General features: G+C 38.7%; 1 protein-coding gene across 2 annotated transcripts in view; it reads right to left on the bottom strand.

Moving 5' to 3' along the window:
- The window catches only part of cep104 (centrosomal protein 104), a 96,755-nt gene that overhangs the window by 12,639 nt on the left and 63,967 nt on the right, over nucleotides 1-20,149 (bottom strand). For both annotated transcript variants that reach the window (XM_061974702.1, XM_061974694.1), the window contains exons 14-20: nucleotides 17,000-17,197; nucleotides 12,860-12,955; nucleotides 12,503-12,587; nucleotides 8,866-8,932; nucleotides 8,683-8,791; nucleotides 8,473-8,611; nucleotides 2,970-3,037 (exon numbers count right to left, since the gene is read on the bottom strand). In XM_061974702.1, coding sequence (XP_061830686.1) covers nucleotides 2,970-3,037; nucleotides 8,473-8,611; nucleotides 8,683-8,791; nucleotides 8,866-8,932; nucleotides 12,503-12,587; nucleotides 12,860-12,955; nucleotides 17,000-17,197 — 762 coding nt within the window. The remainder of the gene's footprint in view (nucleotides 1-2,969; nucleotides 3,038-8,472; nucleotides 8,612-8,682; nucleotides 8,792-8,865; nucleotides 8,933-12,502; nucleotides 12,588-12,859; nucleotides 12,956-16,999; nucleotides 17,198-20,149) is intronic.

Here is a 20,149-nt window from a genome sequence, read left to right as displayed (position 1 = left end):
GACTTGAGTTTGACACGTGCCTTAGAGGCCCTTGTATTAAAGGCTATATGAATAAAGTTTGATTAACCTGATTTACAATGTAAATCAAATCAGATTTTTTTTCTCTCAAGTGACACATATCGGATTTTTTTTGCCAGTCGTCACGCTCCAAAGTCCTTCAAATCTGATCTTTTTGCATCAGATTCAGGCCACATCAGGAGGAAGTCCAAATCCCATTGCAATCTGATCTTTTCAAATATGACTTAAGTCTAAATGGCAATGCGACCCGTATGTTACTTTTTCGTCAGCGAACAAGTCACATACAAGGGCCAAATTTTCGGTGCATCACAAGTCAATAGTGTGCAAATAATAGGCTATATGTAATATATATAGGGATGATGTTTGATAAGAAATTATCGAATCCTCTAATCGAACCGATTCCTTATCGATTCTCTTATCGAATCCAGATAGGTTGTTGTGCATGGAAAAAACACAATATTTGGTTTAACAAAAGCTCACTTTTATTTTATAAGAAACATTTTTTTTTTTTAAATAAGTAAATATTGATAGTTACCCCCCTAAAAAAATAAAATAAATAAATATTGACTGTTGCTACCCAAAGTATATTAAGTGGGATTTTTCAAAAAAACTAATATATACAGTAACACAAAAACAACCTGTCTCTGTGATCACTATAGGTGAATAGCCATGCCTTGAGGCGTTTTTTCCGGTCCATTATTTTTGCTGCTTGTATGACATCACAGGAAATGACGTAGCTCAGTCTAATGACTGAGCTACGTCATTTCCTGTGATGTCCCACAGGGCATTTCTTGTGGGACGGGATTCGTTCCCAGGAATTCGAATAAAGAACCAACTCTTTTTCTTTACTATAGTGGCCTCGATAACGGGAACCGGTTCTCAAAAAGGGATTCGAGTCCATGGAATCGGTTCTTTTCTTATCGAACAACCGGGAGAACCGGTTTCGAACATCATCCCTAGTAATATATGAAGATATATTTTGATTCAGAAGAAATAGCGATTGCCGAAAGACCGTAATTGACGCTTTGGCGCATTTGCTTACATGTGAGTTGAAAAATAAAGTTAACTTTGCTCCACGCTGATGTCTGTGCTTCCATTACTTAACAGCCATACAAAAATTAGAACCCTCCCAAATATGAAGTGAAGTGTGAAGTGAATTATAATTATATAGCGCTTTTCTCTAGTGACTCAAAGCGCTTGAAAATTGTGAAACCCAATATCTAAGTTGCATTTTTAAACCAGTGTGGGTGGCACTGGGAGCAGGTGGGTAAAGTGTCTTGCCCAAGGACACAAAGGCAGTGACTAGGATGGCGGAAGCGGGGATCGAACCTGGAACCCTCAAGTTGCTGGCACGGCCGCTCTACCAACCTAAGCTATACCACCCCAAATATATTACACCATATATATCCATTCATACATTATATTACTTAAATTTATTTTCACGTAAAAAACACTCACATTAAGGTGTGGCGGCTATATCTATAGAGGCAACTTTTATTTTATTTTGTAGTAGTAGCGACTCTCTCGTTTATTTACTAAAGCAGGTCAACTTCCTATGTTTTCACTTTATCGAACTGCGCTTCCATTGGGGGCCTCTGCGCGTTTACCCTGTAGTCTGATAAAGATCACATTAACCTGCCGTGTAAACAGCCAGCTAGAAAAAATAAAGTTGAAAAAAAATAAGATTTTAGCCACTTTGGCCCGCAGTCCTAGTTTGCTTGATGTCTCCAAATTCCAGTTTTTTTGGGAGCCTCCTATGAGTTTACCTCCACACTTGTGTGGTGTTCGGGTCTGTGGGACCCGTTTCCATTTTTTATTAAAAGAAAAATAATTAATTTTTCAAACTGAGACTCACTGACTTTGGCTCATTTTCTGTGAAGAACAAATATCAGAATACATATTTAATGACCACACACCATACACCCCCCTACACATTTCTATTACATGTAAGATGTCCGGGTCCACTGGACCTGGGGCTAATGGAAGTGTGGAAATTGATGTTTTGTGCACAACACACACACACACACACACACACACACACACACACACACACACACACACACACACACACACACACACACACACACACACACACACACACACACACACAGCAGGCCTACACAGGAGGAGGACAGAGTGTAGGTACACAGAACATCAGAGGGTCAAATGTGCGAGAAAATGAGAGCAGACAGTGTTGACAAACAATGTTGCAACCTTGTGTGGGAACCGCAGGTGCAGAAACACAAAAGAAGAATCCCTGTGGGATGCAGAAACTGGCGGAGAAATTTTCCGTGCAATGTTCATATTGTTGTTACTCAGCCAGCGTTTGTGGGTTTGATGGACCCGTTGCATTTTGTGGCTTTTAATGCCTCACAATCAAACACTTTTATGTTAAAACACTGAACAGATGTTTATTGGGATAAGGTAAACATCTGTTCAGTATTTTAACATAAAATAAACTACATCCATCAAACCCACAAACGCTGGCTGAGTGACAACAATATGAACGTGACACAAGGGTTAAGCCTTTATTCCCTGATGTTGGGTCCTATTTTCGTTTTTGCGTGTCCTAACAATTTCAAGACGGCAGAAGCACTTTAGAAAAAGAATGAAGCAAGACCTTGAAGAACAAAGACCATTTCCTCTTTTGAAGTCTTTCAAAGGTGGACAATAGCAGTGTTTTACCTACACACCTGCATGTTTGCTCTTCTACTCTCACATTACACGCTCTTTAGTTCCTGTGTTGAGGGTCAAATGGAAAAGTATTTTGTTGTTAATTACAACACTTCTAAATATCTTCAGTGTTTGTTTATAGTTGCTGAATAAAAGTATATACACCAGAGTTAGTGGGCAATATTTGAATGACTCAATTAGGACCCCCACACTCCTAAAGTCACTTTAATTTTAAAGGGCCTGGGTTGTTCACGGTTGGTTCATGTCAAGAATTGTACCTCTTCTCCTGGCGGGAAGTTGTTGTGACACAAAGGGCAGTGGCTGAAGCTTTGACCTGAGATGGGGGCTGAAAAAAAAGGAAACGTGACACCTTTAAGCTACTTTAACAGGTAAAGAGTATGTTCCTAAAACAGTGAGGAGGAAATGAAAAATGGGATGTGAAAGGCAGGCATCTTAACAATAGGCATTGTTCCAGCAATAGATCTCTATCAATACATTGTGTTAAAGAATAAAGGCAAACAAATTTAGGTTTTGACAGCGATACAAAATACTTGCACTTGTCAATTATTAATGCAGACATATGGTTAGTGCTTCACATCAACTGTTAGCCTTTTAATGTCATTATTTTGGTTAGTAGAGATGCAAATGGGAACATGAGCATTTTACAGTTAAAATACAGGAACATATTGTTTAGAGACACTAGTGCAGCACATCTCTCTGTCACGCTGTCTTAATTGTTGTATTCAGCCATAAAAACATGTTCTTTCCCTGAAATAGTTTTCCTGTATCTTTATGATCACAATCAACTCACTAGAATCAAAGTCATAAAGTTGTTCAATGATCATGACATTAACAATAAAGTTTGATCATATTACGGCTACACTGGCTCACCTGCACTGGCTTCCTGTGCCATTAAGATGCGACTTTAAGGTTTTACTACTTACTAGAGATGCGCGGATAGGCAATTATTTCATCCGCAACCGCATCACAAAAGTCGTCATCCATCAGCCATCCACCCGAACCAACATTTTATCAAAACCACACCCACCCGCCCGTTGTTATATATCTAATATAGACGATGCAAGGCATTAGTGAGGTTATAAAGCTTTTGCCTGTTAAAGAAAGAAGACTGATCCAATGTAGCAGAGACATTCAATGCGTGCCACGCATTAATATCTCTTGGCCACGCATTAGTGGCTAAGAGATATTAATGCGTGATAATATTATTTATCATTATTATAATATTATTGTCATTTCCATTAAGAAAGTGTTGACTATTGTTGCCAATGCCCTCAGATCAGGAATGCGTTCCTCACACTTTGTGTGCGCAGTTGCAGAAAGCAGAACGAGGCTTTTAAGAAGTTAAAAAAATGTTTTAGAAAGACTAGGCCTATATTTTCGTTAGGTGAAAAAAAAATTTCTGAATTTATTTCAATGAATATTAACTTGTTAACGTTATAATGCTCAAATAGGGACGAGAGTGGGGTGCACAGTGAAACAGTGAACCATTTCGCGACAAAGATGAACCTTTATTGATTGATCTGCAGCCATGACAAAATATCAGACAATCTCCATTGTCAACGACAGGCAGGAAAATAAAGATAAACACATAGCCTATGTTGTTGGCATAGGCTCATACGTTTTTAAGTTGAAATAAAAAAATAAATAAAAAATGTGCCTCATAAGCCTTAGGCTGTCAATCACGCACACAAACTTAAATTATACAATAACATATGTATGTCATCTCTATTTAAACAAAAATAAATTAAATAAATAATAATAATAAATTACCTGCAACTTATTGGCCAAGGCAAATAGCTGAAGGGGGGAAATCAAACCCATCAGACCGCACTTTATCATCAAACTTGAATTATAATGAAAATAGACGGTCGCGACAAACAAAGCAGGCTAAATAGCCTTACATTGTCGCCAATCGGAGATGCACTTCACTTGAAAGCGAGGCCAAATAATTATTCACACATAGTAGTATATCTCGAATAGAAAAAAACCACAATAAACAACGCAATTGCCTTAATTCCTTTGCATTGTAGTGCGCCCAAACAACACGTAACCATCAAAATGATTTAGCTGACCGAACTCAATATAGGTTAGACATGGGCTTATTTGGTATAGCCTATAGGTAACGTAGACTAATTCGTTTAACATATCCAACCGTATGTCTACTTACTTTTTTTTTTGTTAGCACTATGCATGAATAAAATGGCATCTACAGTGCCAGGATTCATGCGAGAGCGCCTGGCCTTTAAAATGCGCCCTGCTGCGCTGAAGGAGCGCTCACTTGCACCACTTGTTGCTGGGACGCGGTGCCATCTTTTTCTTTTTTTCTTCTTCTTGTGTTGTGTTGTGTTGTGTTGTGTTGTGCTGCAGTGCCTGATGAATAATTGACTGTTTCAAAGAGTGCTGCTCATTTTTCGTATGTGGGTAACAACATTTAACTATGTATATATATTTCCGAATTGGTTCAAGCGCAACCGGCCCGCATCTATTTATAATCTATTTTTACCCGCCCGACTCGCGGTTTATCCGCGGACTCCGCGGTTGTGTCCGCAAACCGCGCATCTCTACTACTTACGTATAAAATACTAAAGGGTCGAGCTCAGGCCTGGGCAATTATTTTGACTCGGGGGGCCAAATTTAGAGACAAAAATGTGTCTGGGGGCCGGTATATCTATTGTGAGGAACACTAATACAAAACCACTCAATAATGTCTGATTGAACGCTAAAACGTTATGACAGACCACCTTAAAAAACGGAATGGAATTTTGCTTTTTTTTACTGAATGAGACACCCAGAATGTACATGCAAATAAAGAAAGTGGGATTTACAATATTAACTATGAAGGATAAAACACTGAATATTGACAACATGTGAACGTCACATCTCTATCGACATATTTTACAATCAAGCAAAACGCAACAAAAATGCAACAAACACAGTAAAATATGAACGGGAAGGATAAAAAACCCTCCTACAATCTGATATATCACTGAGCTTTAGAACTTTGTTGTAAAAATCTCCTTCCGGGTCTGTCCCTGACACTCGCATTTTAGGCTGGCCGCTCTGGAAACACACCCACACTGCTTGGTGCCTCGTCTGAGCTGCTGTGACTTACATTACTATAGTAACTAATTAGATTACCATAGTAACTAATTAGATTACCATAGTAACTAGTATATCATGCAAAAGCACAAATTCCAACCATTGAAATATTTTGTATAGTTCCAAACGTACGGTAATTTGAAAACATCACGGCACATCATAATGGCAGCTACAGTTTCCATCTTAAAGATGTAAAAAAAATATTTGGTAATGTCCGGCGGGCCAGATTGAAAAGCTTCACGGGCCGCATGTGGCCCCCGGGCCTTAATTTGCCCAGTTCTGGTCTAGCTCCATCCTATCTTGCTGACTGTATTGTACCATATGTCCCGGCAAGAAATCTACGTTCTAAGAACTACGGCTTATTAGTGATTCCCAGAGCCCAAAAAAAGTCTGCGGGCTATAGAGCGTTTTCTATTGGGGCTCCAGTACTCTGGAATGCCCTCCCGGTAACAGTTAGAGATGCTACCTCAGTAGAAGCATTTAAGTCCCATCTTAAAACTCATTTGTATATGCTAGGCTTTAAATAGACCCCCCCTTTTAGACCAGTTGATCTGCCGTCTCTTTTCTGCTCTGGCCCCCTCTCCTGCATGGAGAGGTTATTAGGTGACCACAGATGAGGCCCTAGCTGTTCAAAGTCGGGACCCATTGGGTTGTATTCCATTGGGTTGAGTTTTTCCTTGCCCTGATGTGGGATCTGAGCCGAGGATGTGGTTGTGGCTTGTGCAGCCCTTTGAGACATTTGTGATTAAGGGCTATATAAATAAACTTTGATTGATTGATTGACCGAAGTGTAGGTATCAGTGATATATTTATTGTGTTTAAAGGGGAACATTATCACCAGACCTATGTAAGCATCAATATATATCTTGATGTTGCAGAAAAAAGACCATATTTTCTTTTAACCGATTTCCGAACTCTAAATGGGTGAATTTTGGCGAATTAAACGCCTTTCTTTTATTCGCTCTCGGAGCGATGACGTCACAACGTGACGTCACATCGGGAAGCAATCCGCCATTTTCTCAAACACATTACAAACACCGAGTCAAATCAGCTCTGTTATTTTCCGTTTTTTCGACTGTTTTCCGTACCTTGGAGACATCATGCCTCGTCGGTGTGTTGTCGGAGGGTGTAACAACACGAACAGGGACGGATTCAAGTTGCACCAGCGGCCCAAAGATGCAAAAGTGGCAAGAAATTGGACGTTTGTTCCGCACACTTTACCGACGAAAGCTATGCTACGACAGAGATGGCAAGAATGTGTGGATATCCTGCAACACTCAAAGCAGATGCATTTCCAACGATAAAGTCAAAGAAATCTGCGAGCGGATGAGGGTATGTCTACAGAATATATTAATTGATGAAAACTGGGCTGTCTGCACTCTCAAAGTGCATGTTGTTGCCAAATGTATTTCATATGCTGTAAACCTAGTTCATAGTTGTTAGTTTCCTTTAATGCCAAACAAACACATACCAATCGTTGGTTCGAAGGCGATCGCCGAATTCGTCCTCGCTTTCTCCCGTGTCGCTGGCTGTCGTGTCGTTTCCGCTTGCATACGGTTCAAACCGATATGGCTCAATAGCTTCAGTTTCTTCTTCAATTTCGTTTTCGCTACCTGCCTCCACACTACAACCATCCGTTTCAATACATGCCTAATCTGTTGAATCGCTTAAGCCGCTGAAATCCGAGTCTGAATCCGAGCTAATGTCGCTATACCTTGCTGTTCTATCCGCCATGTTTGTTTGTATCGGCATCACTGTGTGACGTCACAGGAAAATGGACGGGTGTATATAACGATGGTTAAAATCAGGCACTTTGAAGCTTTTTTTAGGGATATTGCGTGATGGGTAACATTTTGAAAAAAACTTCGAAAAATAAAATAAGCCACTGGGAACTGATTTTTAATTGTTTTAACCCTTCTGAAATTGTGATAATGTTCCCCTTTAAAATACCCAGTATCGCACACTCCTAAATGCCAGATATTGTACCTTGATATGCCAATGTTACCTAAACCAGTGTAAAAGCACATGGCACACAAGCATCTCTGTAGAGGGGTTGCACCTGTGCCGAACAATAACCCATCAAATTTGGGTGCATATGCAAATCTGAAGACAACAATTTATTTTCACTTTACCGTGAGTCAAAATATTACCATTTCTCTCTGTAATCAGAGCACACACTGCTGATAGCAAAAAGTCACCAAATTGTTTCCATAAAAACACTGTTGTTTGTTGCAAAAAAAACATTTACCTACTCAGTGGCCTAGTGGCTAGAGTGTCCGCCCTGAGATCGGTAGGTGGTGAGTTCAAACCCCGGCCGAGTCATATCAAAGACTATAAAAATGGAACCCATTACCTCCCTGCTTGGCACTCAGCATCAAGGGTTGGAATTGGGGGTTAAATCACCAAAAATGATTCCCGGGCGCGGCCACCACTGCTGCTCACTGCTCCCCTCACCTCCCAGGGGGTGAACAAGGGGATGGGTCAAATGCAGAGTGTGTGTGTGACAATCATTGGTACTTTAACTTAACTTAACTTTACTTTGCTACCCTAAAGACAATTTCTTTTTCATTTTGTTTTGAGCTTCATCTGTCAGTCAGGCTGGGACAAAAATGCAAATCATCACACCGCAGAGTCATGCCCAAACTTAAAAGGGAGACTCACGGTTGCATGTGGTACCCTGGACGTGTCGAGTCAGATCTTCAACGGCCACCGCCTCCGAGCAGTGTTGACACTGGCTGAACTTGGACCGGCTTTCACATTCGTTCAGTAAATGCTCGGTGAAACTGGTGATTTCCACTACCTGTGAATACAGCACGGAACGTAATCATGCTGGGCTACAGGTGGGGATTTAACAAACATGCTTGCAAGCACCTGTCTGCATTCATCACAGCGTTGCAACATCGGACAGTGTTTCCAGTAGTGAAGGTCCAATCCATCTTGAGTGAAGGAGTCATCCGTTTTACCGCAGAATATACACAAGCTAAAACGGAATCAAAATTAAATGCAGCCAGTAAAACAGGCTAATGCATATTCATGCTTTAGGAAGTCACTTACTTGTCCAGGTAATTCATCGATAGTTGGACGTCATGTTTTGTCTTGTTCTGTGGCAGTTTTGCAACTGCTGTAAAATAAGAAGATGACATGTGTTACTTGTGTACAGTGATGGGCAGTAACAAGCTACATGTAGCTAAGCTACATAGCTTAACTACATTTTCCATTAGCTTAGCTACTATTTTAATGAGTAGTGTTTCCTGTAGCTTAGCTATTATTAGACCCATATAGCTAGGTACATTACATCAAAGCTACAAGCTACAAAGAGAAAAAATAGACTGTGAATCCAGGCCCCCCTAAGACATGGAGAGAGAGAGAGAGAGAGAGAGAGAGAGAGAGAGAGAGAGAGAGAGAGAGAGAGAGAGAGATGGATAGATAGATAGTAGAGATGCGCGGATAGGCAATTATTTCATCCGCAACCGCATCACAAAAGTCGTCAACCATCCGCATCCACCCGAACTAACATTTAATCAAAACCGCATCCGCCCGTTGTTATATATCTAATATAGACGATGCAAGGCATTAGTGAGGTTATAAAGCTTTTGCCTGTTAAAGAAAGGAGACTGATCCAATGTAGCAGAGACATTCAATGCGTGCCACGCTGTCACGGCCCAGACGCACACTAGTGCGCAATCATCTGGGAGCCGCGCTGAGCGCACCTCCAAGCGCGCTCGCGCCACTCAAACTGCTGCAGGCAGCTGCGTTCTATCTTGTTTTAACATCCTGTGGCACTCTTCTGGGATCACGGCGGACGAAACTGCTCATGCTCAGGGTGTTTGTGGAGGTTCGGGGTTTTGCACAAATGTGATGCACCATGTTAGATGTCCCGGTTTTGTGACTGTCGTTGACATAAACAGCGTCGCAGCTCTTGCAAATCACATAGCCAGCATTGCTATCATCCTGATTTACAACCTCATAAAAACGAGTCCACGCTGAACTTTTCTGGCCTTTTTTTCCCCTGGTCTTTAGTATTCCCTTTTTTAGTTTGTCGCGTACCACGTTTGCTGCCGGCGTTGCCATCTCTTTTTTTTTTTCTTCTTCTGTTGTGGCATATGCTGCAGGTGCCTGCTCGTTTTTCGTATGTGGGTAACAACATTTAACTATGTATATATATTTCCGAATTGGTTTAACTGCCACCCGCCTGAATCTATTTAAAATCTTTCTTTTTTTTTTATTTCAACCGCCCGACCCGCGGATAATCCGCGGAGTCCGCGGTTGTGTCCGCAAACCGTGCATCTCTAATAGATAGATAGATAGATAGATATATAGATAGATAGTACTTTATTGATTCCTTCAGGAGCGTTCCCTCAGGAAAATTAAAATTCCAGCAGCAGTGTACAGAATTGAGATATAATTTAAAAAGTAAAAAGTAAATAATAAATAATGGGGGTATATGTTATTGTTTTGCATCGCCGGTCATCCACATTCCTAATGTGGGACAAGAACACACACACGTCTTTCCCTTCCCTGAGTGTTCAAAATAGTAAAAAAAATGCTACCAAGAGACAGCTAACAATGCACGTAATGGGATTCACTTCTTTCGCCTATAACCTCTTAAAAACATCCAAAAAACGCCAACAATACTCTATTTCCATTTAGTTTCCTGCATATTAACCAAGCTATCGCGATGTTGTTATTGTAGGAGCTAACACGGAGGAACTACTTTTCTGGCGTAGCACTCCTCGGGCTGCTACCGAGAGCCGAAATTTCGAAATTTCACACGTTACAGGACCGCCTAAAAACAGTGGATGCTAGCTCTTGGTAACACAAGTCTGGTGCTGAAAGATAAAACCATCTTCTCAGTCGGCATCCCATTGAGAGCAAACATTAGATGTGACTGTTCTGTTATGTTCTCATTTTTTTTAATAAACGTTTAGCACATATGCTATATGATGGCTTAGTGTTTCACTATAGCTGGATCTGGAGAGCACCCAGCTTCTAAAATCTGTAGCTCATCCTCTGTATATTCAGGCTCAAAAAGATAACGTTCTGGATCATCATTCGTCCCAAAGTAGTCGTTCTTTGGCTTTTATAAAGTCTGCCATGGTTAGTGGTAGCAAACGCAAAAGGAGCTGTAAAATCAATGCTCCCCAGAAGGAAGTTCCAATAATGCTTAAAAAGACCAAAATACTGTAAGTGTCACATGTTATTGTGAATGTGCTTGCTACTACATGGTTACAGCATGTATATAAACAGTTTTTTTTTTATATATATATTTTTTGAGGGGTTTATAGGCAGTTTTTAGCCGCCGTCTGCTGGCAATTTTTTACTATCTAGAACGCACAGAAAATGTAAGTATGTTCTTGTCTCACATAAGTATGTGGATGACAGGTAAAATTGAAAAGTGCAGTTTTGCTTTTTTAACAACAACTAAAAAACTGATCCAAAAAGTTAAAAGTGGTGTCTTGACTTTAAATGCAACTTCAGGTTTTTTTTGGATGCGAAGAGCTGAGGACAATACCATACCAGGGTAACAAGTGTTGCTGGGAAACTCACAACAAAACTGTTTGCCGTGAGGCCAAAAAAGGAATTGGAGGCAAAGCAGACCACTTTTATAGTTTTTTCCAAATGTTGGCGGTGATGACCTTAAAGTTGTGAAAGGAATCCCCGACAAGAATGAACATTTTAGGGGATCAGCGTTGTTATTCACTGGAAAAACTCACAATCTCACCAAGTGTATATTTCTAATTTCTAGTCAAAATATCTAAACAAACTTAATACAAGTCACAATCCCCAGTGAGACATAAGAACTTATTTTTAGGCTACAGATATTCTGAGGAAAAAAATAGTACTTTTGAGCAGAAAAAGTTTGTTATAAGACACAAAACTTCACAATATTAGTAAATATAGTTATTAACAAGTTTTGATTGCTAATTTCAAGATCACTTTTAAGTTTTTAGAGCTTACATATAATGTCTTATTTCAAGAAATCTTACCAAAACAATTTTGATTTGTTCCACTGGCAGATTTTGTTGCTCATTACAAACATAAAAAACTTGTAATATATACATATATACTGTATATTTAATTATTTTTAAGAGGGGCATTTTTTTAGTGCTTATGGTTGCTTTTGCTGTTTTGTGACAGGTTGAGTTGAGTTGAGTTGAGTTGAGTGTGAGTTTATTTCGAACATGCAAGCATACAACATGATACATCACAATCTCCAGTTTCTCTTTTCAACATGTTCGAAAAGGAGTAGGAAGAAGCAGAGCTTATTTAATCCTACCCCTTTTCTTTTACATAACAGTTGCTAAAACTGTTGTTCACTTCCTGTTCTCAATTTATTCACAATATACTCCATAAGTAATCACAATAAAAATAAGTAAATAAATAATAATTGGTGAAGTAAGTTACATTTCATATGTTGAGATAAGTAAGATTATTTTGAGAGTGAAAGAATGAAAGAATGGATGAGTTAAATAAATTCAGAATGTTTATCATGGTTCTTCTTCTTTGTACTTTGTAAACACTTTAAGTTTGAAGAGTTTCTTGAAGTGGATCATATTAGTACATTGTTTGATTGCTTTTCTTAATCCATTCCATGATTTAATTCCACATACTGATATACTGAAGGTCTTAAGTTAAGGTTGACATGGCTTTAAAAACAGTTTAAAATAAATAAATAAATTGGGACACATACTTGGTTTACCAGCCTTTTGAGACTCTCTCTCAACCTTAGGCACTTCCTTCTTGGCTGTTTGTTTGGTACTCCTACTGTCTCTCTCCTTTAAGAAAAGACAGGAATGTGAACGGGTAGTCACAAACAAACATCATGATGATTTTTGAAAGTCATGTGACCCCAAAAGGGACAAGCGGTAGAAAATGGATGGATGGATGTTGATTAACAATGGAGCCTCCCTATTGCTATTAACACACAATGAACCAGTGTTGTTATTTTGTTGAAGCGTCCCACAGAGCCTTAAGTGGAGTCATAAATGTAAATGAGGAGCGTTTACAGGGTGTGAGGTAATTGCAGTCTGATGACGACTCCACCTACTGTCATCTCCTTCAAAGCAGCCAGCTGCTCTTGCAGCGACTGGATCTCCTCCTCCTCCTTCTTCCCATCCTGTGGTCCACCAATCTTCTTCAACGGCTGGGTGGATAACCGACACAGTCAATACACCAATTCATCTGTGTTTACATCACTTTTCTTTTCATATGTCTGCCACTGCGCAGACTGTTGGAGTAGTTGCGTTTGTTATGACGCGGATGACTTGAACGCTACCCAAATGTGTGCCCATTAGGTAATGGGAAGGTTTGCTTTCCTGATGCCGGTGCAAATTTAAGCTTAGTCATCGGATGACTCACGGCTGTTACAGTAAAATGATGCCAGACAACAAAAGTCTACTTGTAATCAGGTCTAATTTCTGTTAAATAGTCCACATTTTTGAGGATTCGGTTTTAAATAAATGTAACACTATGGCAATCTATCTACAGTTAATGCATTTTCTTGACTAAGCTCCCTTTGTAAAATACAACAATACATGAGTACATGCATTCACCTCTGATCCATTGCTCATTGACTCAACTGCATAAAAAACACACACCCCGTCCTGCATAAAAAACAGACACCCCACCCTTGGACTATCTACAGTGGTACCTTAACCCAGTGTTTTTCAACCTTTACTGAGCCAAGGCCCATTTTGTTCATTGAAAAAAATTCTGAGGCACACCACCAGCAGAAAACATAAAAAAATGAAACTCAGTAGCCGATTTTGACAATAAAAAGTCGTTCTCGCAATTGTTGGATATGAATTCAAACCATAACCGACCATGCATCACTATAGCTCTTGTCTCTAAGTACTGTCACTACCTGTCACATCACACTGGAGATGTGCTTTAAAATGTAATATCGGAAATAATCGGTATCGTTTTTTTTATTATCGGTATCGTTTTTTTTGTTTTTTTATTAAATCAACATAAAAAACACAAGATACACTTACAATTAGTGCACCAACCCAAAAAACTCATTCACACTCATTCACACAAAAGGGTTGTTTCTTTCTGTTATTAATATGTTGGTTCCTACATTATATATCAATATGTATCAATACAGTCTGCAAGGGATACAGTCCGTAAGCACACATGATTGTGCGTGCTGCTGGTCCACTAATAGTACTAACTTTAACAGTTAATTTTACTCATTTTCATTAATTACTAGTTTCTATGTAACTGTTTTTATATTGTTTTACTTTCTTTTTTATTCAAGAAAATGTCTTATTTTATTTTATACATTTTTTTAAAAAGTACCTTATCTTCACCATACCTGGTTGTCCAAATTAGGACATGTGTTAATTCCACGACTGTATATATCGGTATCGGTTGATATCGGTATCGGTAATTAAGAGTTGGACAATATCGGAATATCGGATATCGGCAAAAAGCCAACATCGGACATCCGTACATCACACCGTGACTTATTTTGAGTTTTTTGGTGTTTTCCTGTGTGTAGTGTTTTAGTTCTTGTCTTGCGCTCCTATTTTGGTGGTATTTTCCTGTGGCAGTTTCAGGTCTTCCTTGAAAGCTATTCCCCGCACCTGCTTTGTTTTCGCAATCAAGACTATTTAAGTTGTGCGGACGCTATCCTTCTTTGTGAGGACATTGTTGATTGTCATGTCATGTACGGATGTACACTGTGGACGCATTCTGCTCCACACGCTGTAAGTCTTTGCTGTCGTCCAGCATTCTGTTTTTGTTTACTTTACAGCCGGTTCAGTTTTAGTTTCGTTTTGCATAGCCTTCCCTAAGCTTCAATGCCTTTTCTTAGCGGCAGTCGCCTTTTGTTTATTTTTGGTTTAGGTGTTAGATACCTTTTACCTAGATGCTGCCTCCCGCATATTGTGATCACGACAAACCATGTTCCCGACATCTACAAAGCAATTAGCTACCTGCTGCCACCTACTGATATGGAAGAGTATTACACGGTTACTCTGCCGAGCTCTAGACAGCAGACACTCAACAACGGTACATTTGCGGATACTGGTTTGCAAAAAATATTTTTAACCCAATTAGGTGAAATTACATAATCTCTCACGGTACACTAGTGGTTGAAAAACACTGCTTTAACCAACGAGTATTTTGAGATGTGGTGTCTCTAAGCTTTTTTTTTATGCATTAAATTGCAAGCAGAATTTCAGCTACGAGCCGCCGAGCTGCCACAGTGAACGACGTAAGATCGCAAAACTGGCTACCATTAGTTTATAACTAGAGATTGAAATAACTTTATTTTTTAACCCTTGGACACCAAACCTTTAGCATTGGTCCAGTTTCCAGATTCTGCCAGCCAACATCCTCCTGCTGTTGAGGCAAACTGTCTCTCCACCTACGGCTCGGCTTAATGTGCACACCTGAAGCTAAGTTGGGTGTCCAAGATGGTCTGTTGATGTCCTCTGCGCTCCCAGTGCTGCTTAGTAACACTCCCAGCACATCGCCTGAAAAGCTTTCACTCTTCTCTACCACAACACTGATTGTGGAAGATAGCATAACTAGGAATATTTATTTTTTTCAACACCATTACTATTTTTCAACCTTCCCTGTTAAATAACTTGGCTCACTAAACATGTTAGATGTAATGAGACGGGTAGACTTAACTAAAACAGATTTCAAAGTCCTCTTCAGCTTGTGGAAGAGGTACACATGCATTAGTGTTGTATTACATTACTTCATATAACTACCGTACTATAGTTGCTTGTACTATAGTTGTTTGTACTACAATTGTTTTTTTAAACAATATTTATTTTATATATACATATATATATATATATATACATATATATATATATATATATATATATATATATATATATATATATATATATATATATATATATATATATATATATATATATATATATATATATATATATATATATATATATATATATATATATATATAGAGAGAGAGACGGTGTGGCGAAGTTGGTAGAGTGGCCGTGTCAGCAATCGGAGGGTTGCTGGTTACTGGGGTTCAATCCCCACCTTCTACAATCCTAGTCACGTCCGTTGTGTCCTTGGGCAAGACACTTCACCCCTTGCTCCTGATGGCTTCTGGTTAGCGCCTTGCATGGCAGCTCCCGCCATTAGTGTGTGAATGGGTGAATGTGGAAATACTGTCAAAGCGCTTTGAGTACCTTGAAGGTAGAAAAGCGCTATACAAGTATAACCCATTTATCATTTATTTATTTATCCATCCATCCATCCATTTTCTACCGCTTGTCCCTTTTGGGGTCGCGGGGGGTCGCTGGAGCCTATCTCAGCTGCAATCGGGCAGAAGGCGGGGGGGTACACCCTGGACAAGTCGCCACCTCATCGCAGGGCCAACACAGATAGACAGACAACATTCACACTCACATTCACATTTATTTATTTATATAAAAGTTATTTTTTATTTTTAAAAAAACATGTCGGACAAGCGGTACAAAATGGATGGATGGATGGATGGATGTTAAAATTGTGCTGTTTAGAGAGGGCCTAGCATGGATTAAATCAATTTAAATTAATTTTCATGGGCGGGGATGCTTAAAAATATGAGTTTTCCGAGTTAGGACCTTGGTCGTGGAACACAATGTGCTTGTAGGTTAAGGTACCACATTATTCCTTAATGTAAGTAATGGTGTTGAAAAAGCGAATATTCCTAGTTATGCTATCTTCCACAATCAATGTTGTGGTAGAGAAGAGTGAAAGTCCTTCATACCGACAGCCATCAGACTATATAATGCTTATGTTCCTGTTTGACTGTACTTGAATGTATAATAGACTGTATTTATATTATTCACATGTGAATAATGCTGTATAATAGACTGTATTTATATTATTCACATGTGAATAATGCGTATAATAGACTGTATTTATATTATTCACATGTGAATAATGCTGTATAATAGACTGTATTTATATTATTCACATGTGAATAATGCTGTATAATAGACTGTATTTATATTATTCACATGTAAAAAAATACCTAAGTGTTTATTGTTTATTGTGAGCGAACTGTGGTGCTGAATTTCCACCAGGGATCAATAAAGTACTTTCTATTCTATTCTATTTGACAGACTGACACAGCCAAATTATGTTGTAAATGTTACAAATAATGCGTTTTTGCACAAATACCGTAGGTGAAAAAGACTGCACGTCTTGCCTGAGTCTCTGCCAGCTCTTCGTCGATCTTGCCAAAGCCATCAAACAAGGTTTTGTAAAGGAAGTTCTTGCCGGAAGCAGTGTTGGATGGAAGGTAGTTGAGAATGACCGAACTGTGCTGCCTGTACAAGGACAATATGATGTGCACCGCCTGCTCTCGAACAGCGGGGGTGTTGTGCTCCAATGCTGCAGTACAGAACTGAAAAAGATAAATAGAAAGGTTTCGAGTGAGAAATGGTCACACTGGTCACCGAAACATTGACAATCAATCAATCAATCAAACTTTTCATACATAAAAACAATACCCCGATGACCCAGATCCCCCATTATTACATACGCACGCACGGACACAAATACCAAACAAAAACACACACATATACACATTTGCAACTATATGAACAAATAAATGCATGGCTGAGTACAGAGGACACATGTGAGTAAACACTATCACAGAAGCCATCTGCACCAGGAGGTCATTAGACCATGGCCACAAGAAAATGACCGAGTTGTCTTTTGAAGAATGTGGCAAAATTGCTGTTATTGAAAAATGTAATATTATGAAATGTAAGATCCTTATATAGTGGCTAGGTTGTTTAATTGCTTCACTGCAGAGAAGACCAGGACAGTTGGGTGAAGGCGTTTATTGGGACGAAGGCCTTTATTTGTAAAAATATATTTTTTGTACAAAATCACCTTTTATTTTGTTCAAGAATATTTATTTCACTACAGTATATCATAAATACATTACACCATGCCTGAAGCAAAACCATACGCCAAGAGATGCATTGTTATTTGTAGAGGTATGAAACAATGGAATTCATTGCCAAAAAATATCAAACTCACTCCTGAATTAAAATGAGGACGAAAGTGGGAAACAACTGTGTGACGTTGTTTGTGTATGTTTTGAATGTAAATTGAGGACATACTGAGAAAATATGATGTTTAAACGTCGCCCTATTATAATTTTTTTTATTGAAATGCTAATAATGCTTTTGTATGTTTTTGTTGGATTAGGTGTTTTTGTACGCATACTTTTGTTGAATCACAAAGAAGAGCTACAACTAGGGATGTCCGATAATGGCTTTTTGCCGATATCCGATATTCCGATATTGTCCAACTCTTTAATTACCGATACCAACCGATACCGATATCAACCGATATATACAGTCGTGGAATTAACACATTATTATGCCTAATTTGGACAACCAGGTATGGTGAAGATAAGGTACTTTTAAAAAATAATAATAAAATAAAATAAGATCAATAAATTAAAAACATTTTCTTGAATAAAAAATAAAGTAAAACAATATAAAAACAGTTACATAGAAACTAGTAATTCATGAAAATTAGTAAAATTAACTCTTAAAGTTAGTACTATTAGTGGACCAGCAGCACGCACAATCATGTGTGCTTACGGACTGTATCCCTTGCAGACTGTATTGATATATATTGATATATAATGTAGGAACCAGAATATTAATAACAGAAAGAAACAACCCTTTTGTGTGAATGAGTGTGAATGAGGGGAGGAAGGTTTTTTGGGTTGGTGCACGAATTGTAAGTGTATCTTGTGTTTTTTATGTTGATTTAATAAAACAATTTTTAAAAAATTTAAAAAAACGATACCGATAATAAAAAATACCGATACTGATAATTTCCGATATTACATTTTAACGCAATTATCAGCCAATAATATCGGCAGGCCGATATTATCGGACATCTCTAGCTACATCTGTGCTGCAGCTATTTGGGCTTTTCAAAAAAGGTAACTAAAGTACATTAAGATGGGTTTAGATATCTAGCTACCGTATTTTTCGGACTATAAGTCGCAGTTTTTTTCGTAGTTTGGCCGGGGGTGCGACTTATACTCGGGAGCGACTTATGTGTGAAATTATTAACACATTACCGTAAAACATCAAATAATATTATTTAGCTCATTCACGTAAGAGACTAGACGTATAAGATTTCATGGGATTTAGCGATTAGGAGTGACAGATTGTTTGGTAAACGTATAGCATGTTCTATATGTTATAGTTATTTGAATGACTCTTACCATAATATGTTACGTTAACATACCAGGCACGTTCTCAGTTGGTTATTTATGCCTCATATAACGTACACTTATTCAGCCTGTTGTTCACTATTCTTTTTTTATTTTAAATTGCCTTTCAAATGTCTATTCTTGGTGGTGGGTTTTATCAAATAAATTTCCCCCCAAAAATGCGACTTATACTCCAGTGCGACTTATATATGTTTTTTTCCTTCTTTATTATGCATTTTTGGCCGGTGCGACTTATACTCCGGAGCGACTTATACTCCGAATAAGAATCCTTATCATGTCATAGCCTGCAAATATGGCTTGTATGAGAGTTCTTGTTGTCCTGATAACAGATATGTTAAATGTTCAACTTTATCATAGGCAATAGATCACAGGTAATGGAATGATTATGTCAGGGGTGCTCATTACGTCGATCGCGAGCTATCGGTCGATCTCGGAGGGTGTGTCAGTCGATCACCAGCCAGGCATTAAAAAAATAGTCCTAAAAATGAGCGATCATAAATCTTCACTATGACGTCACTTTCGTCACTTGATTGACATTAACGGCACCCGAGGGTCTTCTGAGATGACGCTGGCTGCTGCCAGCTCATTAAAATTACCGACAGGAAGGCGAGAAACACTTTATTTCAACAGACTCTGGCGCCGTACCTGTCGTCAAAACTCCAAAGACCGACTGCACAGTTGCACAGTTGCGCTAACAACATAAGAGTCTCAGAAAGCTAGCGTGCACAAGCTAGCAAGCTACGGAGTTTGCTGACAATGTATTTCTTGTAACGTGTATACAAAGGAGTACGGAAGCTGGACAAATAAGATGCCAAAAACCAACCACTTTCATGTGGTATTGGACAGAAAGGATGACCTTTTTTCTCCTCCATTCGAAAATGCGGACGTTATCAGCACCACTGTCTGATTCCAATTAATGCAAGTCATCAGAATCAGGTAATACACCAACTTATATTCTTGTCTTCATGAAAGAAAGGAATCTATATATGTTAAACATGCTTGTATTATCTTTAAACACCTTTAACTTGTTAACAATATTAACCATATGTGTTAAACATGCTTGTATTATCATTAAACACCTTTAACTTG

Source organism: Nerophis lumbriciformis, linkage group LG01 (assembly GCF_033978685.3).
Source record: "Nerophis lumbriciformis linkage group LG01, RoL_Nlum_v2.1, whole genome shotgun sequence".
Lineage (NCBI taxonomy): Eukaryota > Metazoa > Chordata > Actinopteri > Syngnathiformes > Syngnathidae > Nerophis > Nerophis lumbriciformis.
This window is presented reverse-complemented; position numbering and strand designations above follow the sequence as displayed.